The sequence below is a fragment of the Lithobates pipiens genome, unplaced genomic scaffold, assembly GCF_037356315.1.
Source record: "Lithobates pipiens isolate NorthernLeopardFrog02 unplaced genomic scaffold, aLitPip1_a1.2 Scaffold_8, whole genome shotgun sequence".
In the NCBI taxonomy this organism is placed as follows: Eukaryota; Metazoa; Chordata; class Amphibia; order Anura; family Ranidae; genus Lithobates; species Lithobates pipiens.
Genome location: NW_027507903.1, coordinates 279,425,067 through 279,442,596, shown reverse-complemented (window position 1 = coordinate 279,442,596; position 17,530 = coordinate 279,425,067). Strand labels below are relative to the sequence as shown.

The 17,530-nt window shown below is 42.3% G+C and overlaps 1 protein-coding gene across 1 annotated transcript in view; it reads right to left on the bottom strand.

The window, feature by feature from the left end:
• The window catches only part of ALDH1L2 (aldehyde dehydrogenase 1 family member L2), a 111,942-nt gene that overhangs the window by 68,712 nt on the left and 25,700 nt on the right, over positions 1-17,530 (bottom strand). The window contains exons 2-4 of the mRNA XM_077472100.1: positions 14,401-14,545; positions 2,606-2,840; positions 996-1,161 (exon numbers count right to left, since the gene is read on the bottom strand). Coding sequence (XP_077328226.1) covers positions 996-1,161; positions 2,606-2,694 — 255 coding nt within the window. The 5' untranslated portion in view covers positions 2,695-2,840; positions 14,401-14,545. The remainder of the gene's footprint in view (positions 1-995; positions 1,162-2,605; positions 2,841-14,400; positions 14,546-17,530) is intronic.

The window sequence follows — 17,530 nt, the reverse complement described above, 5'->3', positions numbered from 1 at the left end:
GGAAGAGAAGAAGTGCCCCCGCCTCCAGTTCAGGTTGGCGAAGAGACCGAATACAAAGTTGAGTCCATCCTTGACTGTCGTCGGAGAGGTAGGACTGTCCAGTTTTTAATCAAATGGAAGGGGTATTCTGCTGAGGAGAACTCTTGGGAGCCTGCCAATCACGTACATGCTCCTAAGCTTATACACAGGTTCCGCAGCCGGTATCCTGAAAAATGGGCTCGGTTGGGCATCCGGAGGCTGCCCCTTGGGGGGAGGCACTGTCAGTAGCCACAATCTCACGAGGTACGTTCGTGTTAGCGCGCGTCAGCGCCTACGTAAGCGCAAAGTAGGTTCAAGACGAACGACCGACGCTACGTCTAACCGGGCGGGCATACGCGGTGATGCTATGAATACACAACGTACTCGACGTAGCCGTACGATCGCCCCGACGCGCTCACGACGTGACCCGGTCATCTCGCCTATTTAAACGTTCGCCTGACAGTGCCGCATCGCTGGATTATCGTCAGCTCTCCTGTGAACCTGTACCCGTGTTTCCTGTTATCCGACCTCCTGTGTACCGACCCGGCTTGCTTGACCTGCTCCTGTTATTCTCCTGGCTCTGACTCCTGGCTTGTACCCGACGCTCCTGATCTGCTTCCTGCACCTGATCCCGGCCTGTCTTGACCACTCTCTGGACTTCCGCTGCCCACTCTCGGACTTACTAGCACAGTTGCCCCTAGAGGCTTGCTTACCGGGCACCTGACCTCTGCTGCTACTACCTGGCAACCAGTGCTACTGTGGGCACTGCATCCCTGTGTCCACTTCAGGGTTGCGCTGCACTCGGCCGCAAGGGGAGCCCTCTCAGCATCTCGGCCTCACTCCTGACCGTGACAGTCATTGAACTTGATATGCCTACATTGCCTATTCAATTTATACTATTCAGTGTTGTATACTGTTACTTTTTGTTGGTATGTTTTTTCCCTGCACAGGTAACATACAATAACCAGGTCACTCACCATGGCCTTAATTCCTTCAGGAAAGAGGAATCGGTTGTAAAGAGAATCCACTGTATCATTTGACTCCACATCGCATACTCTCTGGAGTAAAATTGGACCTGTATCCAACCCTTCATCAGCCCAAAAAATAGAAAACCCAGCCTTTTTATCTCCATCTATCAAAGTCCTACAAATTGAACAAAATAATGCACATAAGATACATCTACTATTGTAGATCTGTGACGCAGGAATATCTCTATACAACAAAATTGACAAAACATTAATTAGGTAAAGTTCAAATTCAGATACATCTTTTAAAATATTGTTTATATAAAGGTGATTCTTTATTGAGGACTTGTTCACACCAGGTGCAGTGCGGGAATGTGTGCAAAATTGTTTTCCAGCACAAAAATACACTGCCTTTTGCACACATTAACGGCATGTATTGTACATTTCAGCTGTCACATGAGACTGTCAAAAGAAGCAACTGATTCTTTCCACTTTCTCCGATAGAGACAAATACCGACATTCCAGGTCTGTCGATAAATACATTTCAATATTTATTAGGAACATGGCAAGGTAAAGTGTGCAGCCAAAACATTTCGCTTTAATTATGAATAGAGTAGGAATAGGATAAAACTAGGGTTGCACCGATACTAGTATCAGTATCGGTGTTGATATCGAGTATTTTCACAAGTATCGGTACTCGTGCAAATGTACGATACCTGAAACCGATACTTTCAGGCTCGGTTCTTTGAGCTGTCAGTGGGTCTCCCCTGTTGACAGCTGAAGTGTTAAAGAAGTCCTGTAATTGGAGCTGTCAATAAAAAAGCAGCCAGCAATGTTTATTAACAACATTACTCAGCTGCTGAAACGCTAAAATAAAAAGAAACATTGTTTCTTTTTGAATCTTTCTGTTTCTTCATCTGCAAATTAAAGGGATGAACAAATGTTCCTCTGTTTAACCCCTTATAAACCCTTAATTTACTCTAATCAGCCTTAATTAACTCCCTATTCTCCTCAATTTATTATTTTACTCCTTTTTTTGTTCATGTCTATTTTAAAAATGAAAAACAATTAAAACTTTTTTTGTTTGCTTTGTTAGTGAATATTTTTACACATATATATTAAAATATATTTACACATTTTACATTGAAAAAGTGCAAAATTAAAAAAAAAATTATATTTATTTAATTTGGTAAATAACTTTTCAATGCTTTGCACCATTGCTGACAGCTGAAGTGAAAACAAAACAGTTGTGGTAGGTATCGGTAATTGGTATCGGTGAGTACTAAAAAAAAAAGTATCGGTACTCGTACTCATTGTAAAAAAAAATGGTGTCAGTGCATCCCTAGACAAGTTATCACCCTTCTTGTAATGGTTAATGAGTGCATTTCATATTACACATAATAGCATATCATGCTTGCTTATCAAATTCTCATTTACTGTAGTCAGTTCACTAAATGATGTTTCCTGATTGGTTGCATGGATTCCTATATAACATAACCACAGCTCTTTGTACTGTTTTTCTAAATATACTTTTTACACCCCTTAAAACAAATAATTCAGTTTTTTTCTTTTCTGAACCTTTGTATTGTAATATTTGCTCATACAGAGTACTGCGTTCTCACCAATTTATAGCAGAGGCTCCTCTGTGACGGGGAAGAATAGAAGGGTGATAGATAATAGATCCATGTTTAGGATTATCAATTACATCCATGGGAATAAACTGTGAGCAAAAAGGAAGAACATTGAGCTCAGCACCAACAGATTTGTAGGCATCTACTACTTCCGAAAGAGACTTTCCCTTTAGCCGCCATCGGGGAAATTTAAACACCGGTGTACCATCTTTCTCTGCTGCAACCGCTGAAAGAAGTAAAAAATAAATAAATAAATAAAAAAACAGCATCAATCAACTACAATAGTGTGGCAAACAAACAGGAACAGAAAACCACAGGACTATTACAGAAAAATGCTGTGGAACCCCACAACCCCTCAAGCCTCCTTGAGGTGCTGGATGACAAAGACAGGTAGTGCTCAAGTCAAAAGTTTAGTGACTGTATTGTCAATCTCAAAAAAATTATATCTGAAACAGCTGCTCTATTAGGGATAAGCAATTGTATTCCCCGACCTTGCCTATTCTGGCACAGGCATGCATTTGCAGGTATCATTAAAAGTTTGTTCAAGGCAGAGTTCTACTTTAAAGCTGAATTGCATCACATTCGCTAGATGGGATAGCTGCATTAGCTTCTATTTTAGGCTTTCTTTATTTTATTTTCATCTGGTGATCCAGCTAGTAAGTCTGCGGTTGTTCAGAAGAACAAGCTTGCCTTCAGAATGTATCAGCTACAGAGATAAGACAATCCATTTAACCTTTATCCCAAAAGGAACAAAACTGTTTGCTGTAACTGCCTTTAAATTGTAAGCTGACATTTGTTAGTATATTTAAATCTGCTAGTACATCTAACACCCCCCCCCCCCCCCCCAGACTGACAATGCTGCTGTCCAAAGGTCATCCAGGGTGGAGGCACTCTATTACAGGAGGTGTGTTCTTCGCCAGATCACCAGGGAAAAACTGAGGAAAAAAGCATAAAAAATAAATGTAATGCAGCCACCACAGCCAATGATTGGTAAACTAAAATATATTACATCTTTGGTTTTGGGTTTAATACTTCCTTAACCACTTGACCACTGGGCACTTAAACACCCTTAATAACCAGACCAATTTTCAGCTTTCAGGCCTCTCACATTTTGAATGACAATTACTCAGTCATGCAACACTGTACCCACATTACATTTTTGTCCTTTTTTTCACACAAATAGAACATTATTTTGGTGGCATTTAATCACCGCTGGGTTTTTTATTTTTTGTGCTATAAAAGAAAAAAGACCGAAAAGTCTGTAAAAAAAACAATTTTTTCTTTGTTTCTGTTATAAAATTTAGCAGATTAGTAGTTTTTCTTCATAAATTTTGGCCAAAATTTATACTACTACATATCTTTGGTAAAATAAATAAGTACAAATTGGTGGATATTATTTGGTCTTTGTGAAAGTTATAGAGTCCACAAGCTATGGTGCCAATTAGGGCTGAAACAACGAATCGATTAATCGAAAAACGAATCGATTATGAAATTAATCGATTACTATTTTCATAAACGATTAATCGGCCAGTAACATAATAAGGTTAAAAAAAATTAAAATGAGCCCTTTATAGTACAAAAAGAGCAAATAATCGCTACTGTAAATATTACTTTCACTGTTCTACAGTAAAAAAAATGAACCCCTTACAATAGTGATTATCTGCTTTTTTGTACTATAAAAGGCTAATTTTAGTTTTTTTTAACCCCATTATGTTATTAAACTTAGTCTTAGCCCTTGTACACACGGTCGGAGATTCCGACAACCAAATCCGTCGGATTTTGTCCGACGGATTTTGTCCGACGGATTTTGTCCGAAACTGTTGCATACACACGGTCGGACAAAGTTGTCGGAAAATCCAACGTGATTATGTTATTTCGTTATGACGGGACTACGTTCATGCTAGTAGCCAATAGCTTTGGTGTAGGAATTTGATCTGAGCATGCGTGGCACTTTGTCCGATCGGAATTCTCTACACATGATCGGAGTATGTCCGATCGGAGCATTTTGTCAGAAAATTTTACCAACAAGTATGAAAACTTGGACGGAAACAGTCCGATGTAGACCACACACAGTCGGAATATCCGACAAAACGGTCCGATCGGACACATTCCGTCGGAATATCCGACCGTGTGTACAAGGGCTAAGATCTGGTTCACATCTATGTGTTTATTGGTGCTTTTTGTAGAAAAGCACTACAGTTCATTTGCATGGTTTCCTATGGGACACGTTCACATCTGAAAGGGACAGGGACTTTTAATGAAAAATGGTGCTTTATTGGTTCAATACACTTCAATGGAGAAGCTGCAGAAAAGCATGTAATGCGTTTTTGCAGCATTTTGTGTTTTTTAATCTACCCAAAAAAAATGCAAATTGCAGTAAAATCACGTGTACAAAAATCAAAAGTACAGCAAAAAGCACTGCAGAAACAGATCAAAGGCAAACTGCATAGGTGTGTACCGAGCCTTATGCTGGGCACACGGATCAATGAGAATATTCAGATGAAAAATCTTTGTACATTCGCTGAATGAAAGAATTTTGTTTGAAATTTTCACTTGTTTTTAACATTCTGTTTTTAAAATGAATGTTATTTCTGAACAAAAACCACATACACTGTCTGAAAATTCCATTGACTAAGAAGCTTTCTATTATTTCCAAATTGTCCCGTCACTGTGGTTGAAAATGAACGTCAATTTGACCCACTTTTTTTTTTAAAGGTTATTAACCGATTAATTGATTAATCGAAACAATAATCGGCCAACTAATCGATTATGAAAATAATCGTTAGTTGCAGCCCTAGTGCCAATATCTGAAAATTGATCACACCTGAAGTATTGACGACCTATCTCATTTCTTGAGACCCTAACATGCCAGAAAAGTACAAATACCCCCCAAATGACTCCTTTTTGGAAAGAAGACATTCCAAGGTATTTAGTAAAAGGCATGGTGAGTTTTTTTAAGTCATTTTTTCCTACAATTCTTTGCAAAATCAAGATTTTTTTTTCCTTTTCTTTTTTTTTTCACAAAATTGTCATATTATCAGTTTATTTCTCACACACAGCATATGCATACCACAAATTACACCCCAAAACACATTCTGCTATTACTCCTGAGTACGGCGATACCACATGTGTGAGACTTTTACACGGTGTGGCCACATACAGAGGCCCAACATGCAGGGAGCGCCATCAGGCACCCAGGCCAATTCTGACATTTCTCTACTTCATGTAAAAATCATAATTTAATTTATGCTTTTTTAGCAAAGACCCTAGAGAATACAATGGTGGTCGTTGCAATTTTTCAAACACTTTTTTTGGGAAAAAAAAACTGTTTTGTGCTTTTAAAAAAACAAAACAGTAAAGTTAGCCCAATATTTTTGTATAATGTGAATGATGAAGTTACGCAGGTAAATAGATACCTAACATGTCACCCTTCAAAATTGCACACGCTCGTGGAATGGCGCCAAATGTCGCTACTTAAAAATCCCCATAGGCGACGCTTTAATTTTTTTTACTGGTTACATGTTTTGAGTTACAGAGGAGGTCTAGGGCCAGAATTATTGCTCTCGCTCTAACGTTCGCAGCGATACCTCACATGTGTAGTTTGAACACCGTTTTCATATGTGGCCCGGTCTTACGTATGTGTTCGCTTCTGCATGCGAGCACATGGGGACGGGGCGCTTTAAAAAAAAAAAATGTATTGTTCATTTAACTTTATTTATTTTATTTTGACACTTTTTTCCCCAAAAATAAATTTTCTGATCACTTTTATTCCTATTACAAGGAATGCAAACATCCCTTGTAATAGGAATATGGCATGACAGGTCCTCTTTACAGTGAGGTATGGGGTCAATAAGACCCCACATCTCACCTCTAGGCTGGGAATCCTGAAATAAAAAATAAAAAAATACAATTCTGGCTTTGATTGTATTGGCGAGTCGGTTGAAGAGCCAGAGGGTGGCGGGAGGAGGGGCGTCCCCTCTCGCCTCCTGTAAGAACGATCAAGCAGTAGAACAGCCACAATGATCATTCTTATGGTGTAGGGAATCGCCGGCTGAAAAAGCTGATATCTGAATGATGCCTGTAGCTACAGGCATCATTCAGATATCCCTGCACAAATTCAAAGACATCATATGACGGCCGGCGGGCGGGAAGTGGTTAAAATGCAACACAAAGTTGTCCATTTATACAATATTTCTAACACAGAGCATGTACGCACCAAAAATGACACCCCAAAATAGATTATCCTACTCCTCCAGAGTACGGCAATACCACATGTGTGAGACTTCCACAGCCTGGCCACATAGAGAGGCTGAGTATGGCCGAGCATGGCTGGGTATCACCGAGTATTGCAGGGTATTGCAGGGTATCACAGAGTATGGCTGAGCATCGCCGAGTATGGCTGGGTATTGCAGAGTATCACCGGGTATGGCTGGGTATTACCGACTATGGCTGGGTATTACAGGGTATCACAGAGTATGGCTGGGTATTGCAGAGTATGGCTGGGTATTACAGGGTATCACTGAGTATTGCTGGGTATGGCAATTTATGGCAGAGTATTGGCAGGGTATTGCAGGCTATTGCAAAGTATTGCTGGGTACTGCAGATTATTGCTGGGTATTGCAGAGTATTGGCAGGGCATTCCTGGGTATTACAGAGTATTGGCAGGGCATCGCAGAGTATTGTCAGGGCATTGCTGAGTATTGTCAGGGCATTGCTGAGTATTGTCAGGGTATTTCAGAGTATTGTGAGGGTATTTCAGAGTATTGGCAGGGCATTGCAGAGTATTGGCAGGGCATTCCTGGGTATTACAGAGTATTGTCAGGGCATCGCAGAGTATTGTCAGGGCATTGCTGAGTATTGTCAGGGCATTGCTGAGTATTGTCAGGGTATTTCAGAGTATTGTCAGGGTATTGCAGAGTATTGGCAGGGCATTGCAGAGTATTGGCAGGGCATTGCTGAGTATTGCAGAGTATTGGCAGGGCATTGCTGAGTATTACAGAGTATTGGCAGGGCATTGCTGAGTATTGTCGGGGCATTGCTGAGTATTTTCAGGGTATTGCAGAGTATTGGCAGGATATTGCAGAGTATTGGCAGGGTATTGCAGAGTATTGTCAGGGTATTGCAGAGTATTGGCAGGGCATTGCAGCGTATTGGCAGGGCGTTGCTGGGTATTGCAGAGTATTGGCAGGGCATTGCTGGGTATTGCAGAGTATTGGCAGGGAATTGCGGGGTTAATTGTCGGTGAGCAGCGCTGTGGGCACTGCAGATCCAGCCCACAGCGCTGCTGACACCGATCTCTCCCCTCTCACTGTAACGATCGGTGCAGAGAGGGGAGGGAGGAACCGGCGTCATAACATGACGCCGGTTTGTTTGCAAGTGATAGCTCCGTCATTTGATGTGGTAAACGGTCACGGATGCTCTCGAGTGCCAGGGGGCGCGCGAGAGCGGAATTCTGGGAGGACGTCATATGACGGCCTCCCAGAGTTAAGCAACCTCCCTGTAGCCGTCATTTGGCTATGGGCCGGTTGTTAACCTCCCTGGCGATATGAGTAGTTCTGGTTTTAGGTACTGAAAGCGGTACAATTATTTTGCATGGAAATTTGGCGTTTTATATTGTAGTCTTGTAATTCTTAGGAATAACTCTCTTAAATCTGTTCAAACCAGAGTCTAGCAGACATCCTGGGTATGATAAAGTTTATAATATAATAAATAATAAAAATTATTCAATAATGTAATCAAATCCAAAAACACTGAAATTTGCTCATTTGCAGAATTGTTGCTGTCGTTAGATTTAGTGTTTGATGACGAATTTCCCCACAAATCGCTATCGCTCAATTCTGCAAGTGATTCTAATTTATTATCACTGTTTTCTAGTTGGTCTAAAATCACTTTTGACATAAAGGGACACTTTTTGGTTGCTATGGACACTCTCTAAATTCCAGGCAGAAAAAACAGTATTTATAATATAAAAGTGCATGCAGGGCACTGGACAGACCACTAGGGACAAAGGGGGTGTGTAATGTTTGTGTTTTGTGTGTTTTTACTTTTTTGAATTTGGCGCCGATCTCCGCTCCCGTGCGCCGTAACGTCGCAGGGAACGGAGCTCGGCGACATTCAGGCACTGTGTGAATCGAGCGGAGGACAGCTCGATCACACAGCGCGGAGGACATCGCTGGATCCAGGGGACAAGGTTAATTAACTTCTCCCTGTGTCCTCCCTGTATCCAGCGATGCGATCCCGAGTCTGGCTCGGGGTTACCGCTTATGGTGCTGAAATCCCAACCCGAGACAGACTCGGGATTGCCACTAGGGAGCTTAAAGCGGAGGTCCACCCTAAAATGGACCTCCGCTCATCTGATCCCTCCCCCCCTCCGGCGCCACAATCGGCACCTTTCAGGGGGGAGGGGGGTGCAGTTACCTGGATAATCCAGGTAACTGCACCCACTTCCGGGCTAGCTGTCTGCGGAACGAGCGTAGGTTACGCCCCCGTTCCGCAATGCCCCGCCCCTTCAGCAAGTGCCCCGCTGCCTGCTGGGAAACACACAGCTCCCAGAGGCAGCGGGGACCGTCCGGATTGCGCCGCGCGGCTCGCGCATGCGCAGTAGGGAACCGGGAAATGAAGCCGAAAGGCTCCATTTCCTGATTCCCATACCCAAGATGGCGGCGGGACCCGGCAGCCGAGCGATCGGCTTCGGGTGCCGACATCGCGGGCGCGCTGGACAGGTAAGTGTCACTATTTAAAAGTCAGCAGCTGCAGTATTTGTAGCTGCTGGCTTTTAAAAAAAAAAAAAAAAAACGCGGAGTCCCGGTGGACTCCCGCTTTAACTGGTTAATAGAAGAACATTTTGTACAGTTCTGCCATAGCACTGGTGATTCCTAAATGTTTGCTTAGTTTATTGCATATGTGGTTTTATTCAGAAAACAAAGGTGTGGGACTGTGTATTTATTTATATATACACAGGTACATCTCATAAAATTAGAATATCATCAAAAAATTTATTTCAGTAATTTGGTTCAATAAGTGAATATTTCAAGCATTTCTTTATTTTAATTTTGATGATTATGGCTTGCAGCTAGTGAAAAACCCAAATTCATTATCTCAGAATATTTCCTAAGAGCAATACAAAAAAAGGTTTTGTATATAGAAATGTTAGCTTGCTGAAAAGTATGTCCATGTACAATATAGTATGCACTCAATACTTGGTTGGGGCTCCTTTTTTTATTAATTACTACATCAATGTGGCATGTCACGGAGGCGACCAGCCTGTGGCATTGCTGAGGTGTTATGGAAGCCCAGGTTTCTTTGATAGTGGCTTTCAGCTCATTTGCATTGTTGGGTCTGGTGTCTCTCATCTTCCGCTTAGAGGCATATGCATGTAATTTCATTCTAGTGGCTAAAAAGTTGTTTGTTTTTGCCACTAGAAATGAAATTGCGCTCACACGCACGCCTTTATGCTTGTTTATGGGCAAATTATGCTTCTTCTGAATTCAGGTTTGGGGCTTTTTTTCTAAAATACAAATCGACACATTGGTTAATTTAAAGTGGAAGTAATCCCATCGATTTAAACAGTTAAAAATGCCTGTGGCATTGCTGAGGTGTTATGGAAGCCCAGGTTTCTTTGATAGTGGCTTTCAGCTCATCTGCATTGTTGGGTCTGGTGTCTCTCATCTTCCGCTTGACAATACACCACAGATTTTCTATGGGGTTTAGGTCAGGTGAGTTTACTAGCCAATCAAGCACGGTGATACATCCATGGTAAACCAGGTAATGGTCATTTTGGCAGTGTGGGAAAGTGCCAAGTGCTGCTTGAAAATGAAACCAGCTTGTCCATAAAACTGGTCAGCAGAGGGAAGCATTAAGTGCTCTAGAATTTTCTGGTAGAGGACTGCTCTGACTTTGGACTTGATAAAACACAGTGGACCAATACCAGCAGGTGACATGGCTCCCCAAATCATCACGGACTGTGGAAAATGTTGCATTTTGTTTGGAAATCAAGGTCCCAGAGTCTGAAGGAAGAGTGGAGAGGTACAGAATCCAAGTTGCATGAGGTCCAGTGTGAAGTTTCCACATTCAGTGATGATTTGGGGAGCCGTGTCATCTGCTGGTGTTGGTCCATTGTGGTTTCTCAAGTCCAAAGTTAGTACCAGGAAATTCAGGAAATTCTAGAGCACTTCAGGCTTCCCTCTGCTGACCAGCTTTATGGGGATGCTGACTTCATTTTCCAGCAGGACTTGTCAGATGAGTAAATATGAGTGGTTGCTACAGGTTATTGCAATTTGCGTATTTGTGTATGTGTCCTTTATTAAATATGCTTGGTTGCATTATAGACTTTTCATTCTATTGTAAAGCTACTAGCACACAGGTGTATATATTTATATAAAATAAACATATTCATGCTGGATCTTTCTGCCAGAAGCTCAGTCTGGTGCACATTCAAACAAATTAATTCGTATGGCATTTAGAGGCATATGCATGTAATTTCATTCTAGTGGCTAAAAAGTTGTTTGTTTTTGCCACTAGAAATGAAATTGCGCTCACACGCACGCCTTTATGCTTGTTTATGGGCAAATTATGCTTCTTCTGAATGCAGGTTTGGGGATTTTTTTCTAAAATACAAATCGACACATTGGTTAATTTAAAGTGGAAGTAATCCCATCGATTTAAACAGTTAAAAAAAAAAGCATGCCGGGAATGCTAACTGCACATTGGCTGTGCTCTCAGCCAAACTATCAAACCATCCAATGGCTGGTGTCATAACGAATCACATGTGCAGCACCATAGCAGTTGAAGATTAAACAGAGGCAAAGATGGCAGCTTCCTTGGCTGAAAACGATATAGGAGTTTACTTCCACTTTAATGCTATGTTTAGTAAATTTAGTAAAATGTATTTCTGTGCTGCTGATGCCACGTACACACGACCGGAATGTCAGACAGAAAAAGTCTGATGGAAGCTTTTCATTGTATATTCGGATCGTGTGTATGCCTCATCAGACTTTTTTTTCGAAAATTCTGACGGACCTTGAAAGAGAACAAGTTCTAAATATTTCCAATGGAACCAATTCCTATCGGTTAAAATCCTATCTGTATGCTGTTCCGACGTACCAAAAAGGACGCATGCTCTGAAGCAAGTACGAGACGGAAGCTATTGACTACTGGCTACTGAATTTCCTTTTTCTAGTCCCGTTGTATGTGTTGTAAGTCACCGCGTTCTTGAAGGTCGGACTTTGGTGTGATCATGTGTACGCAAGACAGATTCAGCGGAATTCTGTCGGAACTCCGTTGGAAAAACCTTCAGAGGTTATTCCAACGAGAAAACCGGTCATGTGTACAGGGCATAAGAGTGTTTTATTCTGTCTGTGAACACAAGGCTTTATAGTTTATACTTTACAATATATTAAAGCAAACATGTACTATCCCCATGCAGGGCAAAACAAAAGGTTTGCTTTGATTCCCTTCCCCAGCAGCATAGCACATACTCATATTTTCTCTGCTCCCCTGCCACTCTGTTTGGCCAGTGGGAAAGGAAGAAAATACCCAGCACTTCTGGGAATGAGGGAGTATGCGATTCAATTCACAGGCAATGAAACACCTGCACTGTCACATAGGAAGAGTCCATAGACCTGTGTAAGCTATGTAATGAGCATTGCAGCTTCTCCTAGGGTGGCATCCCCTGCTTCCGAGGTGGGAACAAAGGAAAGATGAGCATGTAGGGCTGGTGCACAGGTATCTAAGGTTAACGTGTTTGAAAAAAAAAAAAAAAAAAAACGGAGCAGCCAAAAAACATCCTCTTTTTTGGTCCCCCCCCCCTCCGTGCTTCTAACCCTCCTCACTGGAGAGTGCCTCTATAGGTAGACGCTTCCCATGGGGGCATTCATGCGGGCTCACTCCCGGGCATGCTGCCTTCATCTATAGGCACAGACACCCCCCCATATCTGGCTTTGATTGATAGTGGTGAGAGACAATGGCTTCTGCTGCTTCAGCAAAGCCTGTGAGACCAGGAAAGGAGGGGAGAGAGCTGCTGCAGATGGGTACAGCGCTGGATTGAATAAGCACTTAGGTAAGTATCAAGGGGGGGGGGGGCAAGGGAGGATCGTACTATCTAGGAATGCAGTAAAGAGGATCTCCAGTCTGTTCCCAAAAAATAAATGTGAGCAGCCACAATACTGATACAAATACTACAAAATGCTGATGGCTTTAAATATAAAGACACTTACTTGGCCAGAAATCCAACACGGTCCTCACCCGAGTCGATTCTTCAATGGGCTTCGGGTCCAGGTGCCAGCATTTTAACTAAGGAAAACTGTCAGTGAAGCCATAAGGCTGCCTGCTAGACATGTGCAATTTGTTTTGTTCCCAATTAGTTTTTTAACGAATTTCGACAAATTCATTTGGAAATATCTGAATTACGAAAACCCATTTAACAAATTGTTTATAATATTTGTAAATTCAAAAATTTGAAAATTCATAAGTTCGTGAATTTGAAAATTCGGAAACTTGGAAATTTGAAAAATCGGAAAACACAAAAATGTTTAAATCTGAAATAATAACTAACTAATAATAACGTAACCATTACTAACTATTAAATTAAAAGGTATTGGAATTTCCATTTAAATTTGGCTGTTAGTGAACGTGACAAATACGAATTTATCCGAAGTTACAAATTATCCAAAATAACGTATACCGTAGCTAAACAAATGAAACGTAATGAATGAATAATAATAAATGACAATAATAATAATAAAAACGTTTTATTATTATTATTTATTATTAATTTTTTCCGTTCCATTTGTTTAGATGCAGCACTCGTTATTTTGGATAATTCATTACTTCGGATAAATTTGTATTTGTTACGTTCACGAACAGCCAAACTTTTCGGATTTTCTTTCTTATTCTTGAATTTTTGAATTTACGAATTTTCATATGTACGAATTTACAAATTGCAATCATAACAAATAACCCGAACCCCCCCCCCCCCCCCCCCGCCAAAAAAACCCCAAATGAAACAAAAACAAACAAGTTTTTCGGCAGTGCACATCTACTGCCCGCTGCGCATGTGTGAGCCGCGCTGTGCTTTGTAAATGGTCCCCCAGTCTTCTGGGACCTGTGATGTGTCCCAGAAGGTTGCATTGGAAGGGGGGGTGGCGAACTGTCAAAACCAGGTATTCGCTTCCCCCAACCCAATTGTTAAAGAGGAAGGGGGGCGAGGCAAACAAGCGGAACCTCCCCTTTTGGGTGAAGTTCTGCTTTAAGGTAAAAAATCTTTAAGGTTTACAAGTACTTTAACCTACTGATTTGCACTTTGAATGCTTTAATTTACTTTCAAGGAGAAATGGTTTGTGTAAGAGCTCAGTTTGCATTACTTCTGAGTTGCTTTTGTTTGCAATGTCATTTACTTTGGGGAAAAAAACAACTGAATGGGGCGTGCTGCATTTAATGGAAAACAAAACAAGAACAGAATAAATGTGTATATGCTGGTCCATGGTGGAAAAAGTTACATGTCAATTACTGTGTTACTGTGTTCCAAAACCTTCACAAAAGCAGGACAAAAGCAAAAAACAACTACCTATGTACATAAGCCCTAAGCAAAAATATGTGAAACTATTATATATCTGAATAACTCGGATCATTTGGGGAAGGAAGTAGCAGTAAATAATATTTTGTTAGCTGCCACAGAGTATACATCGAAGGTTAAGATTTTAAGAAATGCATTAATGACGTGACGAATGACACATATAACACAACACCCCTCTGGAATCTGCTTCATGTACACCTTTCTAAAAACTTACCAAGAGGATCTGCCTTTCCATCCTTGTCTGGGACTGTGAAGACCCCAACTATTTTATGTCAGTCTTTGCGCAAATTGTTATATACTTCTTGGCCAAATACACTCTGACCAATGAGAGCTAGCCTTAGTTTATTCTGATAGTAGACCTGTAAAGAAAGCAAGACTGTTACCATCACGTTCAGGCAACAATAAGAGGGCCATACACTTTACTGCACAAGTTCTGTACAAACTTTTTTTTTTCATGGTTAAAATTTCAATTTATTATAGAAAGAACAAGCATGGTACAACAATCGACTCACAGGTAGCTGGTATCAACAAATGAGTATATACAAGTAGTAGTATTTATCGGCGTATAACACGCACCCCAAGTTTAGAAGGGAATTTTAAGGAAAAAAACTTTTAGGAGGGAAGTTTAAGGAAAAAAAACTTAAATTTAAATGCCCATCAATGCAGCCTTATCAGTGTCCATCTGAAGCCTTGTCAGTGTCATTTGCAGCCTTGTCATGCAGCCTGTCCATCATTGCACCCTTGTCAGTGTCATATGCAGCTTTGTCATGAAGCCTTGTCCACTATTGCAGCCTTGTCCACTATTGCAGCCTTGTCCATCAATGCAGCCTTGTCCCCGTGTCTGTGTCATTTTCAGCCTTGTCTGTTTTATTTTTATCTTTTCTTTTTAAAAATGGCGCCGCCGAGATGTCCTGTGTATCTTGGCGGCGCTTGGTAGTTCTTGGCCGCCTTCGGCTGTTCTCGTTGGCTTTCGGCCGCCTTTGGCCCTTCTCGGTGCCTTCAGCTCTTCTCGGCGGCTTTCGGCCGCCTTCAGCTCTTCTCGGCAGCTTTCGGCCGCCTTTGGCTGTTCTCTGCGACTTTCAGCCGCTCTCGGCCCTTCTCTGCGGATTTCGGCCGCCGGGAAGGGCCGAAGGCGGGCGAAAGCCAATGAGAAGAGCTGAAGGCGGCCGAAAGCCGACGAGAAGGGCCAAAGGCGGCCTAAAGCCACGAGAAGGGCCGAAGGCGGCCGAAAGCCGCCGAGAATGGCCGAAGGCGGCTAAAAGCCGCCCAAAGGCTGCAAAATGGTGGGTAATCGGCGTATAACACGCACCCGCGATTTTCCCCTGATTTTAAGGGGAAAAAAGTGCATGTTATACGCCGATAAATACGGTACTTAAAGTTAAGCAAATAAAAGATCATTGCAGAAACCATTAAAAAAATAATGAGATTTAACTATATAGACAGTTTAGATCTTCAGTGTCAGCCTTATTGAATTACCCAAGTAGAATTGGTTGCGAGGGAAGGAAAGAAACGGGATGGGGGGAGAGCAATTGGAGAAGGGAAGTGGGAAGGGGGGGGCAACCAACCCGCATACATAAAGGCAATTAGAACTCTCACACCGTCCATGGCAGCCAGATGCCATCAAATTATTTGGGACATTTTCTATTTAGATAGGTCATTTTATACAGTGGTAGGGCATTATTGAGGTTTCCCAAAATGTCACCATTGGAGGTAAGGCGGAGTTCCACTTGAGTACAATGGCACGTTTTGCATAATGCAGCAGGTAAAAGATCTTAGTATAACGGGGCCTCTGGTCATCCTCCTGAATCCCAAGTAGAGCCAATTCAGGAGACACAGCCAAGGACAGCTGGAGGCGCTCATTAATAACCTCAAAAACTTCTGCCCAAAACCGTGCCAACTTGGGGCAGCTCCAAAACATGTGAAAGTATGTGCCAACCTCCAGCCGGCATCTACCGCATAATGGATCCCTCTGGGGCTACAGTCTGTGCACTCTCTGTGGAGTATAATGTACCCTATGCAAGAACTTGGTTTGTATCAATTTGTCTCTAGAGGAGATAACCAGCCCCAAACTATCCTCGAAAACACTCATTCCAATCCTCTCTCTCCAATACAGGAATATCAGCTTCCCAGGCCTCCCAGAGCCGCTCCAGCCAGGGGAACTCCAAGCTAAGTAATGACAAATAGAGGGAAGAAATGGGTTTAGACAGGGACTCCTGGGCCAAGAGTTCCTCTGTGGGATCCATGGTCACAGCAATAGGTCCCGCAAATTGGGCCCTAGCGGCATGGCGTAGCTGTCAATATCGCAAATACATCCATCTAGGTAGCTGGAACCTGTCTGAGACATCTTTGTATTCAAGTAATGTCCCTGCCGGCATAATGTCTCTAAGGGTCCTGATGCCATGTTTCGCTCAGACTTGTGGGTCTGGAATGGTCCGAAAGTGTGGGAGATTAGGATTACCCCATAGTGGTTGAAAGGGCGACCAGGAATTTTGCCTATAAAATCGCTTCCTAGCTACCGCCCAAACTCTAAGAGTCGTCCTAGTTGGGAGCGGCAGGTCAGCGTAGGCCCCAGGACCCCGATACACCAGGTTCCCCAAATCATTAAGAGAACCCAGTAGGGTCGCCTCCAGGCACATAGCTGCGTTGGCCCTCCAGTGGACAAACCACCATTGGACCGAAACCAAAACGGCCGCCCAATTGTATACCTGGAAATTAGGTAATGCCAGCCCTCCGCACTGCACAGGGAGATACAAGGTGGATCTGGCCAATCACAGGGTGGAGATAAAAGTCCCAATACATCTGTCCAGGTCTCAAAAGAAGGAACTCTGCAGCCAAACTGGAGAATTCCTAAATAGATAATTAAACTTAGGGAGGAATACCATCTTTATAAGGTTAATGCGTCCCAGCAGATTCAATGGAAGGGTGCTCCAAGAGGCACACCTAGCCCTCAACTTCTCCAGAACGGGATGTATATTAAGGTCATAGAATTTGTGAAAATGATGGTGAATATGGACACCTAGATATTTAAAGCTATCAACCCATTTTAAGGGAGTGTGGGCCACCGTAGCTCGTGACATATGATCTAAAACTCATCAAAGAGGACCAGGGCGGCCCTCAAGGAATAATTCACGTCTTGCAAATATAGCAGGGTGTCACCTGCATAAAGTGACACTTTTTCTTCAAAGGGACCAACCCGCATCCCCCTATTCATTGGAATGCTTGGAGCAGAATGGCCAATGGCTCCAACTCTAGGGCAAAAAGGGAGCCACTATTATCATGGGCAGTAGACATATTAAGAAAGAGGCGTCTCAGATTAATATCGTGCCCTTACCAGGCATGAACCC